Source organism: Vespula vulgaris, chromosome 2 (genome assembly GCF_905475345.1).
Source record: "Vespula vulgaris chromosome 2, iyVesVulg1.1, whole genome shotgun sequence".
NCBI lineage: Eukaryota > Metazoa > Arthropoda > Insecta > Hymenoptera > Vespidae > Vespula > Vespula vulgaris.
Window position 1 is genome coordinate 9,720,010 of NC_066587.1, and position 20,340 is coordinate 9,740,349.

At 35.3% G+C, this 20,340-nt stretch overlaps 1 protein-coding gene across 2 annotated transcripts; it reads left to right on the forward strand.

Annotated features, from left to right (window-relative positions):
- Window positions 1-6,108: 6,108 nt before the first annotated feature.
- LOC127073089 (uncharacterized) lies at window positions 6,109-20,337 on the forward strand. Of its 2 annotated transcripts, none has more exons than XM_051014145.1 (11): window positions 6,109-6,561; window positions 10,209-10,445; window positions 12,775-12,987; window positions 14,612-14,844; window positions 14,932-15,143; window positions 15,236-15,453; window positions 15,539-15,742; window positions 15,830-15,946; window positions 16,014-16,295; window positions 16,609-17,146; window positions 18,932-20,337. In XM_051014145.1, exons 1-11 carry the CDS (start codon window positions 6,507-6,509, stop codon window positions 19,320-19,322), a joined length of 2,700 nt encoding a protein of 899 aa, XP_050870102.1. In that variant the 5' UTR covers window positions 6,109-6,506; the 3' UTR covers window positions 19,323-20,337. The 2 variants fall into 2 exon arrangements, with proteins under 2 accessions (XP_050870102.1, XP_050870104.1); XM_051014147.1 differs by having other exon boundaries at window positions 6,110-6,561; window positions 15,239-15,453.
- Window positions 20,338-20,340: the final 3 nt, after the last annotated feature.

The window sequence follows — 20,340 nt, forward strand, 5'->3', positions numbered from 1 at the left end:
GATAAAGTCACTTTGCGATTTTTATCTCATCTTCGCGTTCCTTGAACGTGGAGAAAGCTGACTCAACATGTTGCTGCTAAGCAAATCCCATTGGATGACTCATGTGACACTTTTTGTCTCCGTTCTGTCTTTGCCTTCGCATTTTTCGCCGTATTCCCGTTTTGTATGCTCGCTGATTCGGTCCGATTCGAAATGTTTTCGAAATCTAACTTTTTCTCCTTCTTTTCTTTTTTCTTTTTCTTTCTCGTTGGTTAGATCAGTTAAAGCCGTATCCGGGTCGCCTCATTTTCGCAGAAACGATTAACTATTCTTATTTTCAGGATTGAAAAACTAGGATCGACAAATTTTCGATTCGGAACGACAAAGATTCCTTTACGATTTACGTTATGGTTTATGCTTCGGTAGGATCGAAATGGCGGTGCGGCGAGCCAAGTAGTTAATGAGAATTTCCAGCGATCAACTCGAGTACACGCTCATTGTTCTAATTCCAAGAGAAAGCGCTCGCGATAACGGAGCCCTCATACTTTTCGCATCATGACAGAAAGAACGGAATGTTTATTTTTCTTAAATAACACGTATGACAAGCTCGATTTTCTATCTCGAGAAGACACTTTTTCGACGGAACGACAAGTTGGTTTTACGTTATGAAATAACGACATTAATTAAACTAAATAAGCAGGCATCGCCAAACTTAAGAAGTTCTCTGAACTATTTATGAATATGGATTCGAAAAGAGAAAAGTGAGTGTATCTATGATGAAGCACGACCATTGGAATGGGTTTCCTTTTCTTCTCATTAAAAAATCTACTAAACTATTAAAATCTATAACATTTTGACAAGGTTTCTAAGAATCGGTGCATATTTTTACTCACTTCTTTGGATCCATATACATGCATAAATTCTAATGATAGATATAGCTAACGTTGTTTTCGATCTCGATGAAAATGATTTAAGGGACCCTTCCTCTTTTTCCGACCACGTTGTGTTCAAGTTATTTCGAAATCAGGTCGACAAGTTTATTCCTGACTTATCTACGTTCAATATCTACGTTTAATCGACGACTTGATGATATTTTCTTATAAAGAAGAAAAGAATCCACAGTTCATCCGTTTTTCCATTTTTTAAATTAAATATTCTGATATCCTGGCCATCGATCAACAAGTCAAATTAACATCGACACACATAGCAAGAATTAGTTTTTTTTTCATTAGCTTTTATATACGGTTGCTGACATAAGTATTTTTTCTCCATTAGATAAGTTCGTGAAAAAATAAATTTTTTGGAAACTCCATTTTGGTAACGATCAATATCATTTTTTCATAGATATTCGTTCGCTGATTTTAAAAACCCCTTTTTCAGGCATCGTTTGGAAACCGTTTCTTTTACATTCTTACATCTACGCAAGTTTTCCAAAACTTTTGTTGGTGTTTGGATCGTGAATTACAGAAAACACACGTGGAAGACATAGCTAAGTCTGAAAAAAAAAAAACGATTATAATCGACACGAGTATTACATATTATGAAATTTTGAAGATTACACAAATCTTTTTCGCTCTGTTGTTTCTGAGAAGCAAAAATATCTACGAGATACTATCCAAGTGATCGAGAGATCGAGATAAAAGGAAAGGGCGAGTTGATTTCCGTATCATCTTGAAGCTGTGCAGAAAGGATCAGCGTACGCGAACTCGGAACAATCGTTCGACCTTATCTTAAATCTATGAGCTCTCAGCTTTTCACTGAGAAACTCTCGCATATTAACGTTTGCCTTTGTGGCTGCTTTTTCAATCGGGGTCGCTATGAACTGTAACAAAGATGTACTTATATACACATGACGGTTTCTATTTGAATACATAATGATGCTACGATATTTTATGCTATATTCTTTCTTTGGTATACATTTTTACTTTACTATTACGCAATATTACTTTACTATTACGCATTCAACTTTTCTTCAAGCATAAATTAATTTATTACAAGTATTTTTATAATATAGTATTAAAAGAAACGATTTAAGGAAATCATTACTTGAATTGTATCTATTAGTTTCCTATATCGTATTCTCTTTTAAAAGTAATATATTTGTGAATGGAAATAACGAAAAATATGATTAAAAAGAGTAATTATATACTGCTATATTTATTATTAATAAAAAAAGAAAATATTTAAAAATATTTAATTCGATTAAATAATATATTTATGGTAAAATTAAAATATTTTATAAACAACAGAAAGATAAAAATATTTAACATATAGTAATTATTAAATTAACGTGTTTTTTTTTTTTAATATCAATATTGATGGGTTAAATTAGAACAGTTCACTGTTGGAGTAATAATAGATTTTAATTTTTTATTATATTCCTTTAAAAATTTCATGGGCCTATATTTTGCTTTTTATGCATTTGGTAGTATTTTATTCTTCCCATACTGAGACATCAACAAAAAGTTTTTATATTACGATGAAATAATGTTTGTTTAAAATTTTAATTTGTATAATGATTATAATATATACCGGATATCTCATTTTAAACGATATGACCAAATATCTCGGATTCTACAAACTGTGTAATATCAATAATGCAATTAATATTTTTGTGAACAGAAATTTTGTTCATATGCTTTTTTTTCTTATTTACTTTTGTTTATAGATTTTTGAAGTTCAATAGTCATAAAGAACAATATTATTATTACAAAGTTTGTTAGATTTCAAGATGTCACAACTCGATGCAATATCAATGAGAAGGTATTTATATTTTAAATGCTTGTTGGATTGATATTAATATTATCTATACTTTGGATTGATATGATGTTCTATACTTTCATTGGGCTTAAAATATCAATCTCTATTTAAAAATGTTTATGATTTTTGTATATTAACAATGGCGTTCTTTATAAAATAAGTGCAATAAATATTACATTTCCTCATTAAAGTTTAACGTTTTTTATTTGAGACATTCGGTATATATGAACATAAATATATATCAAACACTTTACAATAAATTTATTCCTATAAAAATATTAAAATGTAGAATAAAACCGTTAAATTATTATTAACAACATAAATTAATAAAAGATTACTTTAATCAAAATATTTATAGCGTGAAATATTTATATATTACGTAAAATAAGATGTAATCTATACATTTTTTATCTATACGTTTCGTTCTTTAGTTAAATTATATAATTACTGTTAGATATCATTTATATTCAGTAATAAAAAAAAAATTAATGGGAAACGATTTAGCCAATGGATACGCATTCGTCAATTCTTTTCTGCCTACGTTGTAATTGCGTTGGAAAGAAGAAAAAAAAAAAGAAGAGATTAATTGATCTCAACATAAATAAATTAGTAAATTTCGTCAATGAATTTGTGATTCCAATTTTCCAAATCTTCAAGAAGAGACCCACATTTTTTCTTATATTACAAAGTTTTAAGCGGTGGCTTTATTTTATAAAATTTGTTATCGAACTTTAAAATATTGAGAATCCACCAGTCGCTATTTTCAATAACAACGCTTTACGAGTAAAGAGAATGTGGGAAAAACGGAATTGGAACAGAACGAGCTGATATTGCTGAGAACAACGAGTCACAAAGTGTAATAACGTAACGAATACGACAGGTTTAGAAGATGGTTTAGGAGGCATCATGTAATTATCCGAAAGATAGTACTTTTCTTTCTCTTCTTCTGTGAAAGAGCGCGACAGGAGTAACAAATCTTGCGACGGTTCGAAACTTCGTGCGGAATTTTTCATGTTAACGAAGGTCGTCGACGATATGGCCGGCGACGATTTCTTAACGGGGTTACCAGTGAAAACTTTCATCGAGAATCGATGACACGAAGGATGTTCGATTTGGGTCGCGGGTTATCTATTACTAAAATTTGTTTGAAAAATGACTAATAGGTATTTGCCGATTGCCTATAAACATTAAAAATGTCCTTATCGATTCTACGATAAACCTTTTCAGAGATTTATCATATTTAGGTGGATTCTATATGACTGCTCAAGTAGGTATATCATGTATCGTTTCGACGTGGCTGATATTCTTCGCGTTCGTTTTTTTTTGGTATGCTCCTGTTAGTAGAATATTGATTACGACTCAGTATAATAATTCGAAAAGGATCGATTGGTATGCGCAAAAGGAAGAGGCAGTGTCACCGGTATGGCCATGCTCGAAGACGATACCAAGGCATAACGGAGAAATTCGATTCAGCGACGGTACTATATTAAAAGTCGCATGACATCGGTCGATGACCCCGACGACAATTTGGCTGCTCCGATCATTTTGAAAATACGTCTTCAGAGATCAACAGAATTATTATTTGGAAGCACGTAAACGCGACGGCGCATTCTTCCTATTCCGATATGTTGCGGTTGGTTCGCAGCTGCCTTGCGGCTGGAGGAACGTACAAAGTGTGTTACATTTGTACGGCGTTCCTGGTATGTGGGTCAGGAAGTCGACGCTGCTAACAAGTGACTCGACTTCCAACTCTTTACCGCACACCGCTAACTTTCGTCTCGACAAATTTCCGTTTATATCAAATCGAGATAGAGTCTTTCTTTTTCCGTTCCTTGTACCTGAGTAGATACAACAATTGATAACGCCTTACTATTTTTCATACATACATATGCCTTTTTTCGTATCTATGAATCACGTGACCGTTACACGATTTTTCTATCAAAGGATTGCACGCGATCGAAATACAAATTATCGATAAATAAGCAAGATAGTTAAGTAGTCGAATGATCTTTCGCGTAATTTTATCTACTGATGTGCTTAGAATTGTATTAAATATGAATAATAATCATATTTTTATAAAGATTAATCTCTTTTCGTTAATTATATGATATATTTTAAGCTGTATATAATTAAATATAAAATGCAACTAATTCTGAATTAAATGATATATTTTATGCAGTAATATATGTATGTAAAAGACAATGTAAAAGATATTTGTAATTATGTATTAACAAATTATTAATTTATAACCTAATATAATCGCTGTCCAAAGCATCTATCTAATCCATCTGAAGGATGAAACTTCATCTATTTCTACATCGCTACTTGCTTCAAGTACAAATTCTTTTAAAAAATATAATATGTCTGACGTTTACATCTCTATATAAGATATATCGTAATTTCAGTCCATCGATATAAGTTTAATATTATTATTAGTAAAGAACTTAATATTATTAGTAAAGAAACTAAGGTATCAAGTGGCGAACGCATCGGTCATTCTTTCGTGCCATGTACTCCGTACGAAACAATTAAATGCCACTTGATAAAAATTGAAATATTTTCATCCATAACACCTTTCAGCAGCTAAAATATGACATATTTTGTAGAAAATGAATCACCTAATACAATGCTACAAGAAAAACACTAACGGTCACCAACAGCATTCTGTAGGCCTATGTAAAGGTGATGTACATCGACAATTCATACATTTTTTTTATGAAATTAAGACATTACGAAGCATATTTATATCATAAAATAGTAAAGTATTATTTTACCATATCTCAAAATACATACCTTATGAAGAAAAGACAATATAAATCATAAAAGTATATTATCAATAAGTTTTGAAACACAGAGTTCTTTATGATTAATAAATTATAGTTATGTTATCTTGTAAAACAGATCTCAACTTTGAACGAAGGTACGAATCATTAATAATTTTTATACTACATAAAATTAATTTATAGACATATTTTCAGTCGATATAGATCTTTTTTAATAATTTGTAATAAAAATTAAAAGATTTTATGATGGTCAGTAAAATGACTTTTATCCAGCTAGATTGGCGATCCATCACGCTGTACATCGTCGTCTTCGAATATCCATCCATTTTCCCGATCATTGGGTGTTCGAAAGATAGTTTTAAGTAGTTCGAATATCTTCAGGAGTGAGACCAAGTAGGAGAAATACACAATCAATCGATCGTATAAGGCAGTCTCTCGTGTGGTAGCAACCAACACACAATTCGTTATTCGTTTTAAGGTGGTGGTAAAGAAAAGCAGAAGCAGCACCAGCACCAGCTGCAGATGGTAGTGGTAGTGGTGGTAGGTAGGAAGGAGGTGGAACACTGGACGACTTCCTGTTACAGCGCAGACTGAACGAGCAGCTCAGTCTTCAGAAGAGATCGTAGTCTATCGTTCGTAGAAGACCTAATTTGTGTCGTAGAAAATCAACGAAAGTTTCTCAAAAGGAAAGAAAACGAAGTAGAAAGAGAAGAAAAAAATATCTCTTCACTCTATTAGTCCAGTTAGCCATTTTTTAACAATTTTATATTTTCTTTTTTTCTACTTTTATTTCCATCATTGTCTTCCATTTGAAAAATTTGTGTGGAGTATCAAAGGGCAAATCTACGAGCGAACGCGCGCGAGATGATGAGTTCGACTGAAAGGTGTATTCGGTGAAGTATCACAAGTACATAGTGTTTTTGTCATTTTCTCGAAAATTTTCTTATCTCAAGAAACGGCCATTGATTCGGTTGAAAAAAAGAAATGGAAGGAAAAGGATTTACGTGTTTCCTGGTTATCCTGGGATTCGCTGTTCAAGGTGCGTTGGTAGTTTTTTTTTTGATTTTCTATTAAAGAAGCAAATATTTTTTATTTTACAAAAGATTTAAACTTAATATCTTATCGATTGTTCTTATTACATTAGTATGTTACAGTACTACATCTACTTGCTATATTCAGAGCAGTAATAGTGGTTTCTCTCATTTATTTTTATCATAGGTATTCGCTTATAACCATCCGGTATTTGATTGATCATATTTATATTCAATTCACTTTATTTTATTTTACTTTGCTTCGTATACGTATAGCTTTGTTTTTATCGGATATTATTTTATTCTTTTTTTTTTTTTTTTTTTCCCCTTAAAATTGTATACATTTGACGAATTAACCGACGACAATGAGAAAGCATTCTCTTTTTGTGCATGTTTCTCCTCTCTCGTTGAAATTTTCGACCAACCGCTTCGTTTCTTTACGAAGGACAAAAACTTTATTGCATTCCTTTCTTTATTTTTTCGAAAATTTCCATCGTATGAAAAAACATGATGAATTCTTAGGATAATGTGATGTATATGGGATATATATATATATATATATATATATATATATATATATATATATATATATATAATGGTTCATCGGTGAAAAAATACGATACATTTACTTCGTTAAATTTTGATTCTTCTGTGTTTTCTAAATTGTAAAAGGTTTAACAAGAAGTTCGTACGATTACGAGCGAGACAACGATTTTTTTTAGATTGCATCAAAGATTAATTACATTAAAACGAAATTTTTGTTTTAATAACGAGATAATTAATTTTGAAAACGATTCGATCTTCAATATCGATCAATAAGTAATATTTGATATTGATTTAATCGTAAGTGTGGAACCTGACGATTGTTGATTAAAAATCACGATAATAGATAATAATGTATTAGAAAATCGACGTTACGATATTAACCAATTCTTTTCAAAAGGATTTAATTTGTATAAAAATATTTAGCGCGCATTTTCTTATCTTATAAACATATGAACACGAAGTGAATCTTTTAGAAAAGCAAAGTAAGATGCATTTGTAAGCTTGTCATAGCGGCATTGCAAACTAACTTTTTACTTTTTGTTTCTTTTTGTTTTTTATCTTTCATCGTAATTCGATTTGTTATAAAAAATAAACATAAAATGAACCATGAAATGTTATTCTTGCAAAAAAAAAGTTCTCCCACAAAAATCACTTTTTTCAATGCGAAAGTAAAATGGTACGTATGTGTAAATGAATACTTTTGTGAACGATGAGTTAACGTACGCGATTGTATCGCTAGTTTTGACTATTACTTTAACCGATTATTATTCTAAGAAATTTCTCACATATTTTGCCTACTGGTTAAATAAATTTCTTGTAGTACATTCACTTCGTTACGTTACATTCCCTCTAGACATATGTGAGCAAAGTACAATCAAAGATGAGCATATCATCGCGCAATCACAAAAACTATAGTGTATTAGAATATCGTATTGTATGATAATTCTTGCCGAATGTAACGGTAGAAATAGCGGTGACCTGATATTTACACCAGAATAACTTTTATCCTTTCCACGCGATCGTAGCTTGTTATGTCCACTCTACTGGCCCACATAAGCTTATTTACTCTGACCACGTTTGTAACTGCACATATCTGACTGTGGTATAACCTTACATTGGCTAAAACGTAGGCGAGGGCGTATAAAATCTATGCGTGTGACTTTTTGAAAAAAGGTATGATTCGCATTCTTTCGGTATCTTTTTTCTGTTGAGGGACTTGGTCTTCGACATAACCTGTACTTAATAAAAATATGTTAATCGTATAGTTGTGAACCGTTACGTGAGAGCGACGCACGATCATGTAAGATAACACGAGACAGTCGAGTAGCCGATCATGCGTACTACGTCTCAAGAATAAAACGGTTTTCTCGTACGTCCCACAGGAATGTCACTTGTCCGCCTGATACGAGTCGTGGTAGACTTGTCGTTCGTCACGTCCGCGGTTTTATCATACGACCTTGTCAAGCAATCGATTCTACTTTTCTCACATATTACGTTCATGATATTATTTCTATTCAAATTATCGGCATCTTCTTTCGCATTCAAACTAAATATTTTAAATATCCTAAATATTCTTCGTTATAATAAGTAATTACGTGCTATTTAGAGTAAAGAATACAGTCGTAAACTTCTTGATTAAAGCAAAATTTCACTATATGTCACCTCAGTTTATTCCTATGTTTGACAACTTGGCACGCGTTAACAGGATGCGTCACAGTGACGACTTCCTAAAATTAGAATTTAAAATAGCTAGATGATTGCACGATTGCTGCAGGATGCGAGACGCTTGCATTATTGTTTTCACTGCAAGAACTCGAAGCGATTTCCGTTCGTCTTGAATCTTCAACGAAATCTTCGAGTGCCGGACGTTTCGTATTTTCTTTTGTCATGTTATACTCTTTCTTATAAAATAATGTATGTGTGTATTATATATTGTGTGTGTGTGTGTGTGTGTATATATATATATATATATATATATATATATATATATATAATGATGGGTACACATACACACACACACACAAATGTATGCATAGGTATATCACTTTGCTAATAAATCAGGAAAGGACAATCGATCTTTTCGTGAATAAAAATGAAACAAGAATAGACGATCGACGATATACGGATACGACGATACTTGTGAAAACGACGATTTTGAATCGCACTACGTAAGCGAACGTACTATGAAGCGTCTCTGGAAAAAAGGGAAAACATTAAAACGTTCGTTGCATTTTCAGCGACGCGCTTCGTAATGCGCGTATGAATAGTTCGTAGGTAAGTTGTTGTGTTAAAGCCACGGTGACGAGCCTCACTGCGCATCGAAGTCATCAAGTTAAAAAAGGGGACTTCGATGCTTGATGAGGCAACGTCCCGTACGTTGCAACAACGTTAAACGCATTTTGCGCCTTCCAAGCAATTTTCTCTTTTGTAAACCTATATAGCTAGTATGTCTATTAGTATGTATATTATCTGCATAAGTATGTACTACACGAGTACAACAATTGCCGTCTTTTCATACTATTTCTCACTTTTCTCAAGAGTCACGCTATGTTCACTTCCAGTTCTGATGTGCAATCATAAAAGGCAATAAACTTAGTTTAAAAAAAATGTTAGTTTAAAATTTACAGCGCGTTATTTAAAGTACTCGTATGACAACGAGTTTTTTGCAGTAATACATAATGAAAAAACTAGTAACATTCAAAATATTGACTTTATTTCTTTTACTGATAAATACAACTGCCTTTTCTTTATGATAGAATACCTTGGAAACATAAAAGCAGTATTTAATTGTTCTGAATAACGTTTTATAGAATTTTGTCCTACTGTTTTTCTTTGTAGTACGTGATAGCATATTTTAAGACGAAATCAACAGATCACATATAGATACTGTCTTTTTTGATTGTAAGACAAAATTGTAAAAAACGATTGGAAAACATTGACATTATATATATATATATATATATATATATATATATATATATATATATATATATTATATATATATATATATATATATATATATATATATATTATATATATATATTCCCTTAAATATCAACGTTCAGAACATAATAGATATATCTATATAGACATGCGTATTGAATTGCAGGTAGCATCAGTGTCGGATGCGGTTATCCAGGTGCACCGGCTCACAGCAGCGTACGCTTCACGGGCAGCGGCATAGACGATGTCATAGACGAAGAGGAGACTCTTCTCAAAGAAACAGAATTGCCGGAAGGAACTGTAGCTACGTATTCGTGCGAGAGAGGCTTCGAATTACTCGGCCCAGCGAGGAGACAATGTCAGACAGAGGGTACATGGACACCAGAAGGCGTTCCTTTTTGCGGTAAGCTTTTCATATTTTCATTTTTCTTATATCCCTTTCTTACTCGATAAAGCTCTATCAATCATAGATACCAAATGTGGCATACATAAATGCTTATCTATCTATCAAACAATAGGAAATTTCGATTAGTCGCTTGACCCAATTCTGAATGTCCTTGACCGAGGCGCTCGTCGATGGATAGTCAGGAAATACTGAAGACGGTGGGGGCATTGCACCGTTAACTCTGAACCTGTTGCTTGTGCGCGGCCTTCCCAACCTTCCTTCCTCATGTACATTCCTAACACGAAACAGCCGCTATCTATTGTCCTTGGACCAACTCGATTTTTCTCCCCCTTTTTCTTACTCTCTTTTTCTTAAATACACGTACGGATACATAGGTAGAGTGTATATTAAGATGACATTATGTTAATACATCAACAGGAAACAAAGCGAAATCAAAAGCATCAAATAGAAGAGGTCGTATTCGAAATCGGTCTCACTAGGAAGGTTGAACGTACTACTTCCTGCTTTTCCCTTGCTTCTGGTGAGAACATCGCGGAACACGAAACTTTCTTTTCGATTCCGTTTACACATCTACTACGATTTTATTCCCAAAGGCACAACTTCCTAGATCGTTCCAGATCGTGTTTACGATCATCTTGATTTCTATCGTCCACGTGAATTTTGGTTTGAAACAGAAGAATACTTTCACTTACTTTTTTAATCGATTTTACAGAAACGCGTACGTTCCATTCGATCAAATAAAATCAAAGACACTCGACGAAGAGTCATGAAACGGTTTTTCTTTCGTTTTGCTTCGACGAATCGAAAATTCCATACCCGAGTTTAACACTTTCACGTAGATTCTTTCTACTATATTCATGTTATCGTAAATTTCTGTAATAGAGCTTAACCATAAATGGAAAACCGTGAAAGTAACGCGACAAGATCTTATGCATCACTTGCTTAGCTTTTATGGTAGAATTTGTAGTGAAAAATCTAACTACTTTCGAAAGGATGCACGAAATTTAAGCTTCCGATATCTTCCTCGTTGGTTCTGCTGTGACTTATATAATCGATGTACTGATTAATCCGTATGTAGACCGCAAATAATCCCAAAACCTAATCACGGAAGATTTCTGTTATGAGTGTTATTATTATAGAGCCGATAAATCGACGGTAGACAACGCGCAAACCTTTTCTTACTCACGTATATTCGTGAGAAATAACTGTAAGTAATGAGGTAGAGAAGGTATCGAGTTTGTGGGAACGCACTAGGTAGTTGCATATGTTGCGTATGTGAAGAGTTGAATGTCGACAAGTAATCCAATATGTAGGTTTAGGTCGAGAATGCATCAATTATTAGCTTATTAGTGTCGTAAATACGGTCATCCATTGGAATGTCGATACGTTGACGTCGATTTATCGAGTTTACCACGCACAGTTCTCGAGAAATAATAATTAAACGAGATGGAAAACCACCTTGTCATTCGAATCGTCCGATAGATTAACGCGTTTGTTACGTAAAATTCGTCTGTTACAAATAAATTTACATATCAGAATCAAGTATCTTCGAGACGATAGAAAGATAGAATCAAAAACAAAATCAATTTTCCTTATCTCTTCCCAGTTTAAGATATTGGGTCATATGGATTTCTAATTTATTTCCTTGTTCAATATCTAAAAATAAATTAATTAGTCTCTATCGATAGCGATACGATAGTAGCAACAGCAAAAGTAGCGTCGGCATTGCGAGTTAGCGCCGGTAAAATTCTCACATTACGGTACAGTAAAACTACCGCAAGGCCAACGACTTCTTCGCGAATGCATTTGCCAGCATTCGCTGTACAAAACTCTTCTCCTTTTCTTTTTCTGTTTGTTATTTTTTATTTTCTTTGAGGCCGGCTGTTTCATCTGCGTACTGACTGGGCTTACGTATGTGATTCGAGACATATATACTGTATACACTATACACATACTTACGTACGTTCCTATCTATGTATCTCTTCGTCCATTCAGGTACATACATATATCACGGTCACACTTCGACCTTCTTTCATGTACGTAGATAGGTACAACAAACATGGCAATGAGTCGCGGCGGTCTTTTTCTCATTCAACGCAATTCAATGATCACGATTGAACGGTTAGTGTTAGATCCGCGACGTCGTGATATTACCAAATGTAAATAGCATCTTAGCTTATATTGATCTATTTAAAATGACTTTGATTGAAAAGCAAACGGAAAGACAAGAGAAATGAAAAGCAATTTTTTAATTCAAGACGAATAAGTCTTATTCAATATAGATCTTAATACTTAAGTTTTAATGATTATTCTCTTTATGTTTCAGTATTGAATGTTGCAGGCGGAAAAGCACCGATGCAATCTAGCAGCCTGGATGGCGGAATTCCGCAACGTGCTGTTGATGGAAGCAGTGCTCAGATTTACACTGCGCAAACTTGCACGTTAACGAGACCCGAGCACAGACCATGGTGGTACGTGAACCTTTTAGAACCATACATGGTACAACTGGTTCGGCTAGATTTTGGGAAACCTTGCTGTGGTAAGTAAATCGTTAACATTGGCCGGCAAGTCCACGATGGATTCGACGGATTATACATATTGTCACTTTTGTCTATCAGCGAACTATCAGCTAATGAGTCAAAGTCAATTAGAAGGAGATCTCTGTTTGATTGCACGTGCTTCGCTAAATCTCAAATTGTTTAATTCTTTCACGCTTCGATCACTGTCAGTCTTCAACCGCGCTTTCCACTGACCAAGACTAATCAAACTGTCTAATCGAAGTAGACCAAAAGAGAGCAGAATTATCATCCAAGCATCGCCTCGAACCATCCATGAAATTGTACGATGAATTCATAAACATCGTATTATCTCCACCCTCCTTTTATACAATCTGTCCGTTTACTTATATCTATATCTTTTGATCATCAATCAGATTCTTGGTTCTTGCTTTTTCCTTTTATAAAACATTGATTTTAATTATTTATAGAATCCATTAAAATCTTTAAATCAACTCGTTTGGAATTGAACGTATTAAACGTATGATCTTTGTTGACGACCGTCGCTTTTTGGTGTGTAAAATTGATTTGATATAGGTATCTACCCAACTATCGGATGAGATTATCTCGTAAGAGAAGTCGGCCGTGTGTGGCAAAATCCATGATGTGTGCCTTCTTCTAGCAACCTCTTAGACACGGCCCAGCGCCGCGGAGATAGGTACCCTAAGATGATTTCTACGTTATGCCTTCCGACTCGTGTCCGCGCAGTACTTGCAATTAAATCAATCGCATTTCACAATAACGCACCTCATAATTGGCCTTCACGGAAAGAAAAGATGAGAACTTTCACGTCGTGCAGCAACCATGACGATCTTAACGTTCGTATACAATGCAGATATATACATATGTAGCTATTTATATATTTCGTTTGTAGACTTTACTTCAATAGATAGTGAGATGAAACGATTTATAGAATTCATCGCTACGTTTTTTCATTCTCTTATTTGGAAATAAGAAAATCAAAAGCAGAAACACTCTGTTGAGATATATCAAATATTAACTGAAATGGATGCAAATGATTTGTATTTGATCGTCGAAAAAGGAAAAGAAAAGTGAACGCATCGAGAAAATCAGGGCAACGTAATTTTATCGTCCATAAAATGACAATCGAACGAAGAGGACGAGACGATCCGTGACGGCGTAGTTTCTCTCGAACTAAGAGAAAAGGAAGAAAATGACGAGGAGGCACGTATCGATCTTCGGCTTCGTTCCGATCTCGCGCTTCCTTTTCGCGCTTTCAAACAGTGAAATTCACAGCGTTCGCCAATGCAAGAAAGTTCTGCATCCAAGGCGTATATCGTTTCATTTTTCTCTTTTCCCCCTTATTCTTTCTTCCTCTGTCGAATACCTTCTGTCGAAGAGAAACGAATGTTCCAAGAAGAAGAGTATATAATATTATAACAACTATCTGGCGGCTGAAATTTTATTTAGGTCGAAAGATATTAGCTCTTTCGTTTCTTCTCAATTCCTCCTTCTCCGATTCGCTTTTAAATCAATCATACATAGTAAATTAAAGCGAAAAAAAGAAAAAGAGGAGGAGAGAGGAGAGAGACAAAGACGAATGGTAACGGAGCGAAGAAAAGATAAAAGGTTCTTTCTTTCAATTAGGAACTGGTGTTCCTGGCACGATCGTCGTTCGCGTCGGTAACAATCGGCCGGATTTGGGAACAAATCCAATTTGCAACCGTTTCACTGGCCCGCTAGAAGAGGGTCAACCTCTTTTCCTTCCTTGCAATCCACCGATGCCTGGTGCATTCGTTTCGGTACATTTAGAGGCTTCTACCCAAGCTTTAATTCCTGTACAGCTTTCCTTGTGCGAAGCTTTCGTTTATACAGATCAGGTATGTACCCTGCAATTTACGCATCACTCAATTGTAGTCACAATTAGTTAAATTTCTCATTTCTCGTTTTGATATTCCCATGGGCAGGCACTTCCCATCGAGAGGTGTCCACAATTCAGAGACCAACCACCGGGATCAACTGCCACTTATAATGGAAAATGTTACATATTTTATAATCGACAACCGTTGATCTTCAGAGAGGCTCTAGCTTTTTGCCGAGCACGAGGTGGCACTCTAGTTGATGAAAGTAATCCTGCCCTTCAAGGATTTATCTCCTGGGAATTGTGGAGACGGCACAGGTACTATACCATCTAAACGTCCTCTATTTTGTCATTAATCCTTCATTATCTGATATCACAATAAACTGCATTGACGTTATTTATCTTTCAAGAAGGAGTGACACGACTAGCCAGTATTGGATGGGTGCCGTGAGAGATCAGAACGATCGAACTGTTTGGAGATGGACGGGTAGCGGAGAGGAAGTCTCTGTGTCTTTTTGGAGTCTTCCGCAAGGTACGGAAGAAGATTGTGCTCGATACGATGGTAGCAGGGGTTGGCTCTGGTCCGATACACCTTGCAACGCTCGACTAAATTTTATCTGTCAACACCGTAAGTGTTTTCCTTTATCTTTATGTTTTTATATCTTTTCCCATTTTGATGATAGATTTTTAACGCAAGTGTATTCGATTTTTAGAACCACGAGCTTGCGGTAGACCCGAACAGCCACCGAACTCAACCATGATCGTGACAGCTGCAGGAAATAAAAACATTGCTAGTCAATACGAAGTTGGCGCTACCGTAGAATATACTTGCAACTCTGGAAGTCTTCTCATTGGACCTTCAACTCGTTCGTGTCTTGATACAGGCTTCTACAATGAATTTCCACCGGTTTGCAAAAGTAAGAATAAAAGTTGCTGTTTATCCTCTCGTAGATCTGAGCGAATTACAAACTGATCCTAATTACCTTCGCAATGTGTTTCCTTAGATATCGAATGTGGTTATCCTGCAAACATAAAGCACGGTGGTTACACATTGATCAACAACACTGTAACTTATCTAAGCCAAGTACTCTATTCTTGTGACGAGGGATACGAAATGACAGGTAATCGATAAAGATCGATAATTGTATGATCTCACATGAAATCACTCTATCGTATCTCTTTTTGTAGGTCGTGCGAGACTAACGTGCGATATAGACGAGAGATGGAACGGACCACCGCCGCGTTGCGAACCGATACATTGCGATCCACCCGTAATAATTCCTCACAGTTTCATCCAAATCGACGAAATCGACGAAACTGAAATGGCCAATAAAAGCAACGTTAACAGGAGCCTGTTCGTTGGTAGTATCGTCACTTATACATGCGAAAAGGGATATCGGTTGATCGGTTCACGACAGATTCTCTGTTTACAAAATGGACTTTACGACCACGCTGCACCCTCTTGCACAGGTACTTTATATTTATATACTTTTCTTTTTTGTTTTTCATTCATCTAATATTAAAAAGAGAAATGAGTGCTTTTCCGAAATGTTTTTCTGATCATTACATGAATAATTGGACTTGAATTCCAATCGAATTATAATTGAACAATAATCCGAACAGCTTCCTGATCTAATAACATATACAAATAAGCGAATACTTGATTCCATGATTGCTATACTACTATATGTTAGCATATTGTATGTTGTACATTGGTCGTAATCAACTACGGCTATTCGACCTATAGTTCTGAATATTTCACCATTCGTTTATGTTCGTACAGAGGAGCCTCGCACGAGTACGGTAACGCCGCCTTCGCGAACGACTTTACGACCAGCAACAAGTAGCAAACCACGACCGTTCATTACAACGAAGATTAGATCGACTACGCCATCAGCAAACACGCCGACGAAAATAACGACAATGATTACAACGCTGAAGGCAGCGACGATCGTCCCGCCAAATGGCAAGATACCACTAATTACTAGTGAACATATGGCGACGGTTAAAGAAACCGAATCAAAAAAGTCGAACGTTAACATACAAAGTACAGTTTCTTCTTCGTCATCAATTTTAAACGATCATAGCAGAGATCATCCGCAAGATAACGAGATCGCTGGTAGTGGTGCTGATCACGTGCAAGCCGGTACTGGCACAGGCGTACCCGAACCCTCAGGACCTTTACAAGTGGACACATTCAACCAATCGACTAGCACCCATCAAGCGAAATTGAATCTTGGTGCAGTTATAGCGCTCGGAGTCTTTGGTGGTTTTGTCTTCCTTGCTGCGGTCATCACAACGGTAGTCATACTGATACGCAGGTAGGGATATATTATCTTTACATTAAACTATATTGCATATAAACATACAAATATCACCGGCAGGTAGTCTATGTCTTATTCTGCTACGATTACATTATTAATGCTCTTTTATACATAAAATGTCTGCTCTTTATCTACTTCTGCCTACTGTGTTGCTTAAACAGTATATTTTGATTTCTTTACTTCTCTTTCTATCTGTCCTCTTTCTCATCTTAAATTTAAAGCAGAAATGCCATTCTTTTCAAAATTTATTAATCATTACGATCGAATTAAATCTTTAGTAGAGAATTGCGATTTCACGTAGAGATTTCGCGTATTCTTCTGTTTCTCTATTAACGAATCGCTTTTTCGATGCTCGTCTCCCTTCCCGAAAATCATACGTAACAACGATCATATAGTCCGTACAAGTTTTTTTACGGAAAACAGTGACTAACAGTAGGTATTGATCTCTCTGATGTAATCGATAGAATAATCGAAAGATTTAGCTCCAAATTAACTTACATTCGAACTTCAAACTTAGCAAATTGTCTCGTTCATTCGTCTTGAAAGTAGAAAGAGGTTCATTTGGAGCTAATTCAGGGGGGAACTTGGCGCGAGTAAATTCGAATAAAGCGTTGATCCGAAACGTGTTTACGGAGGACGAGAGTTGAGATTCATCGTTGAAATGTTTGCGTTGACGCTGGTTAGCGGCAGTGGCAGCATAAGAGGAAGGCGCCGCAGGGGGCTCGGTGGGGTTGGAGCGTTGAGGGGTGGCGGTAGCGGTGCCCTTGGGAGGGGCGAGGCCGGAATGCCCTCGCGTTGGTATACGCTACTGGCGCTGCCCTTCCCCGACCAGCACCTGGGGCGCCGCGACCTCATGGCTCGCCGCGGTAGCGATCATCCTTACTCCTTCACCATCTCGGCAGCGCACCGTGCCGGTTACTTCTCGAACCCCTCCATTTGAATTCTAAACGAATACAACGACGAAAAAACAAAATCAAACAAACAAAAGAGAAAGAAAGGAGCAAAGAAAAAACAAAGGTGACAGCAACAACGATTAAGATAAATAAGAAAAAGAATGAAAAAAGGAAAGAAAAAAGAAACTTGCACGTAAAGAAATAGCAGCAGGACAAAGTTTACTTCTTTCCCACCCCTCCACGCAACCACCGCCCCACCACATCAAACATCATCATGTACCATCACCACACCACTGTGCGCCACCCTCGCAAGTGATACTAGTCAAGGTAAACGAGCAAAGTTTCTACTACGCACTACGTATAGTGTTAGCTCGTTTCACCGGCAGGTCACGGTGTTCTTTTTGTTTTCTATAAAAGAAACTTCGTACACGTGTTTTTTTGCACGCGTTTATCCTTCGAGAGTGACAATTTTAGCACCCTTCTCCTGATTAACTTTTTCTTTATTTTTTCCAAGAGTATTATTATGCAAAAGTTTTCATAGATGCCTATAGGGAAAGATTAAATGTTTTATGCTCCTTTTTTCTTCTGCTTTGCTCTTCTTTATGCACGATTGAATACTACTTTTGGCTTGAGATCGATTTATAGCGAGGTCGATGATTGTTTCCTTATGAGAACGATTGATCGCTTTTAATTGTATTTTATGGCCAAGCGATTTTTGACCTAGCAATTTTTCATTGTAACATGCTTATCCTTTTTATTCATTGCATTGTCTACATGTTTTTTTATAAAACTTCAAAAAACTGATCCTCTAACTACATCTTCTATATATTTTGATACGCTAATGGTTTTATAAAGAATGTCTTTTAACAACGTCTCATTGTTCACATAGGAACCGTGGTAGAAGCAGTAAACACTATCGTCACCGAGCATCTCCAGATTGTAATACCGTTGCTAGCTTTGATAGCAGTTCTTCAGAAAGTCGAGGTGGCTTGAATCGATATTATAGGCAAGCATGGGAGAATCTTCATGAGACTACCGGGCATAAGATGAACCATCCTGCGTTACAACGCAAGGAAACCCTGGATGAACCAGGATATCGGGAAAATTACCGCGGTAACAACACCGAACGTGACGGTTCGGAACTAGTTGTCAGCGATGTTGCAGCCTATCCATCCAGCAAACATGCTAGTGTTTCCGATAAGAAGCGTCATCACCACCACCACCACCATCATCATAACTCGCCCGAATGGAGGCAATCACAGTCTCACCACAGATATTGAATGTTTTAAGGGTGAGTCTGTTAAAATCAATTTAAACTTTAAATTGAAGAAATTCATACAACGCGATGTGTTTTGTCACGATGACTTCAGAATCACATAACAGAAATGTGCGAATGCATATCGAATTTTTTATTGTTAGCACTTTGTTTTAGAAAATAATATCTAATTAATGCTAGATATGTGACGGTAACTATGAAAGATTTTACGTTATTGCTTTATTATCTGATAAATAATTTATAATCACTCAATCTGTTATGCGTTATACTGTACATACATATATAAGTATTTTAATGCAATTACTGTAAAATAAGAATTATGGTCACCTGATGAGAGATCTTGATAAGAGATCAGTTTTCTTTAGCAGAATGCCAAAAACAATAAAGAAAGTACTATATTAATTATGATCAAAAAATCTTAACATACATATCTATAGCAAAGTGTACCTTTAGCTTTTTTATAGACTTTTATTGTATGTCTTTGTATATTATCTCGAATAAGTTCTTTTTTGTCCCTATGACAAGAATTTAAATCTGTCATGGGTACCTTGGCCTTGCCTTGAAGTTGCTGATTATTTACAAAAAGGAAAAAAAAAATAAGGGAAGGCCGATGTTATCCATTTCGGAATCAAACGTTCATTTAGTGACGAAAGTTACTTTGATAAGTAAACTGGGTAGACACAACATAAAATACAGTTTGCACAGAACACGAACACTTCATAAAATGATTGTAATGATTAAACATTCAGGACACATTGCCGATAAAATTTTTTACTTTAATCTAAAATAGTCGCTGACAATCAATTAATTAATTGACTGGGATAAAACATTCATAATAATTTTGTATACATATGTATTTATTTTGTCAAGTAATACTGAGTAAATTATGATAGTGCCATTTTGGGCAAATTACTTTAATTTACCTAAAAGCGATATATTTTAAAAAAATTATCTTATACCATTAGCTTTAGTTGCTGTATTGTACCAATTACATAAAATAAACATATTTATGCATCTTGTTT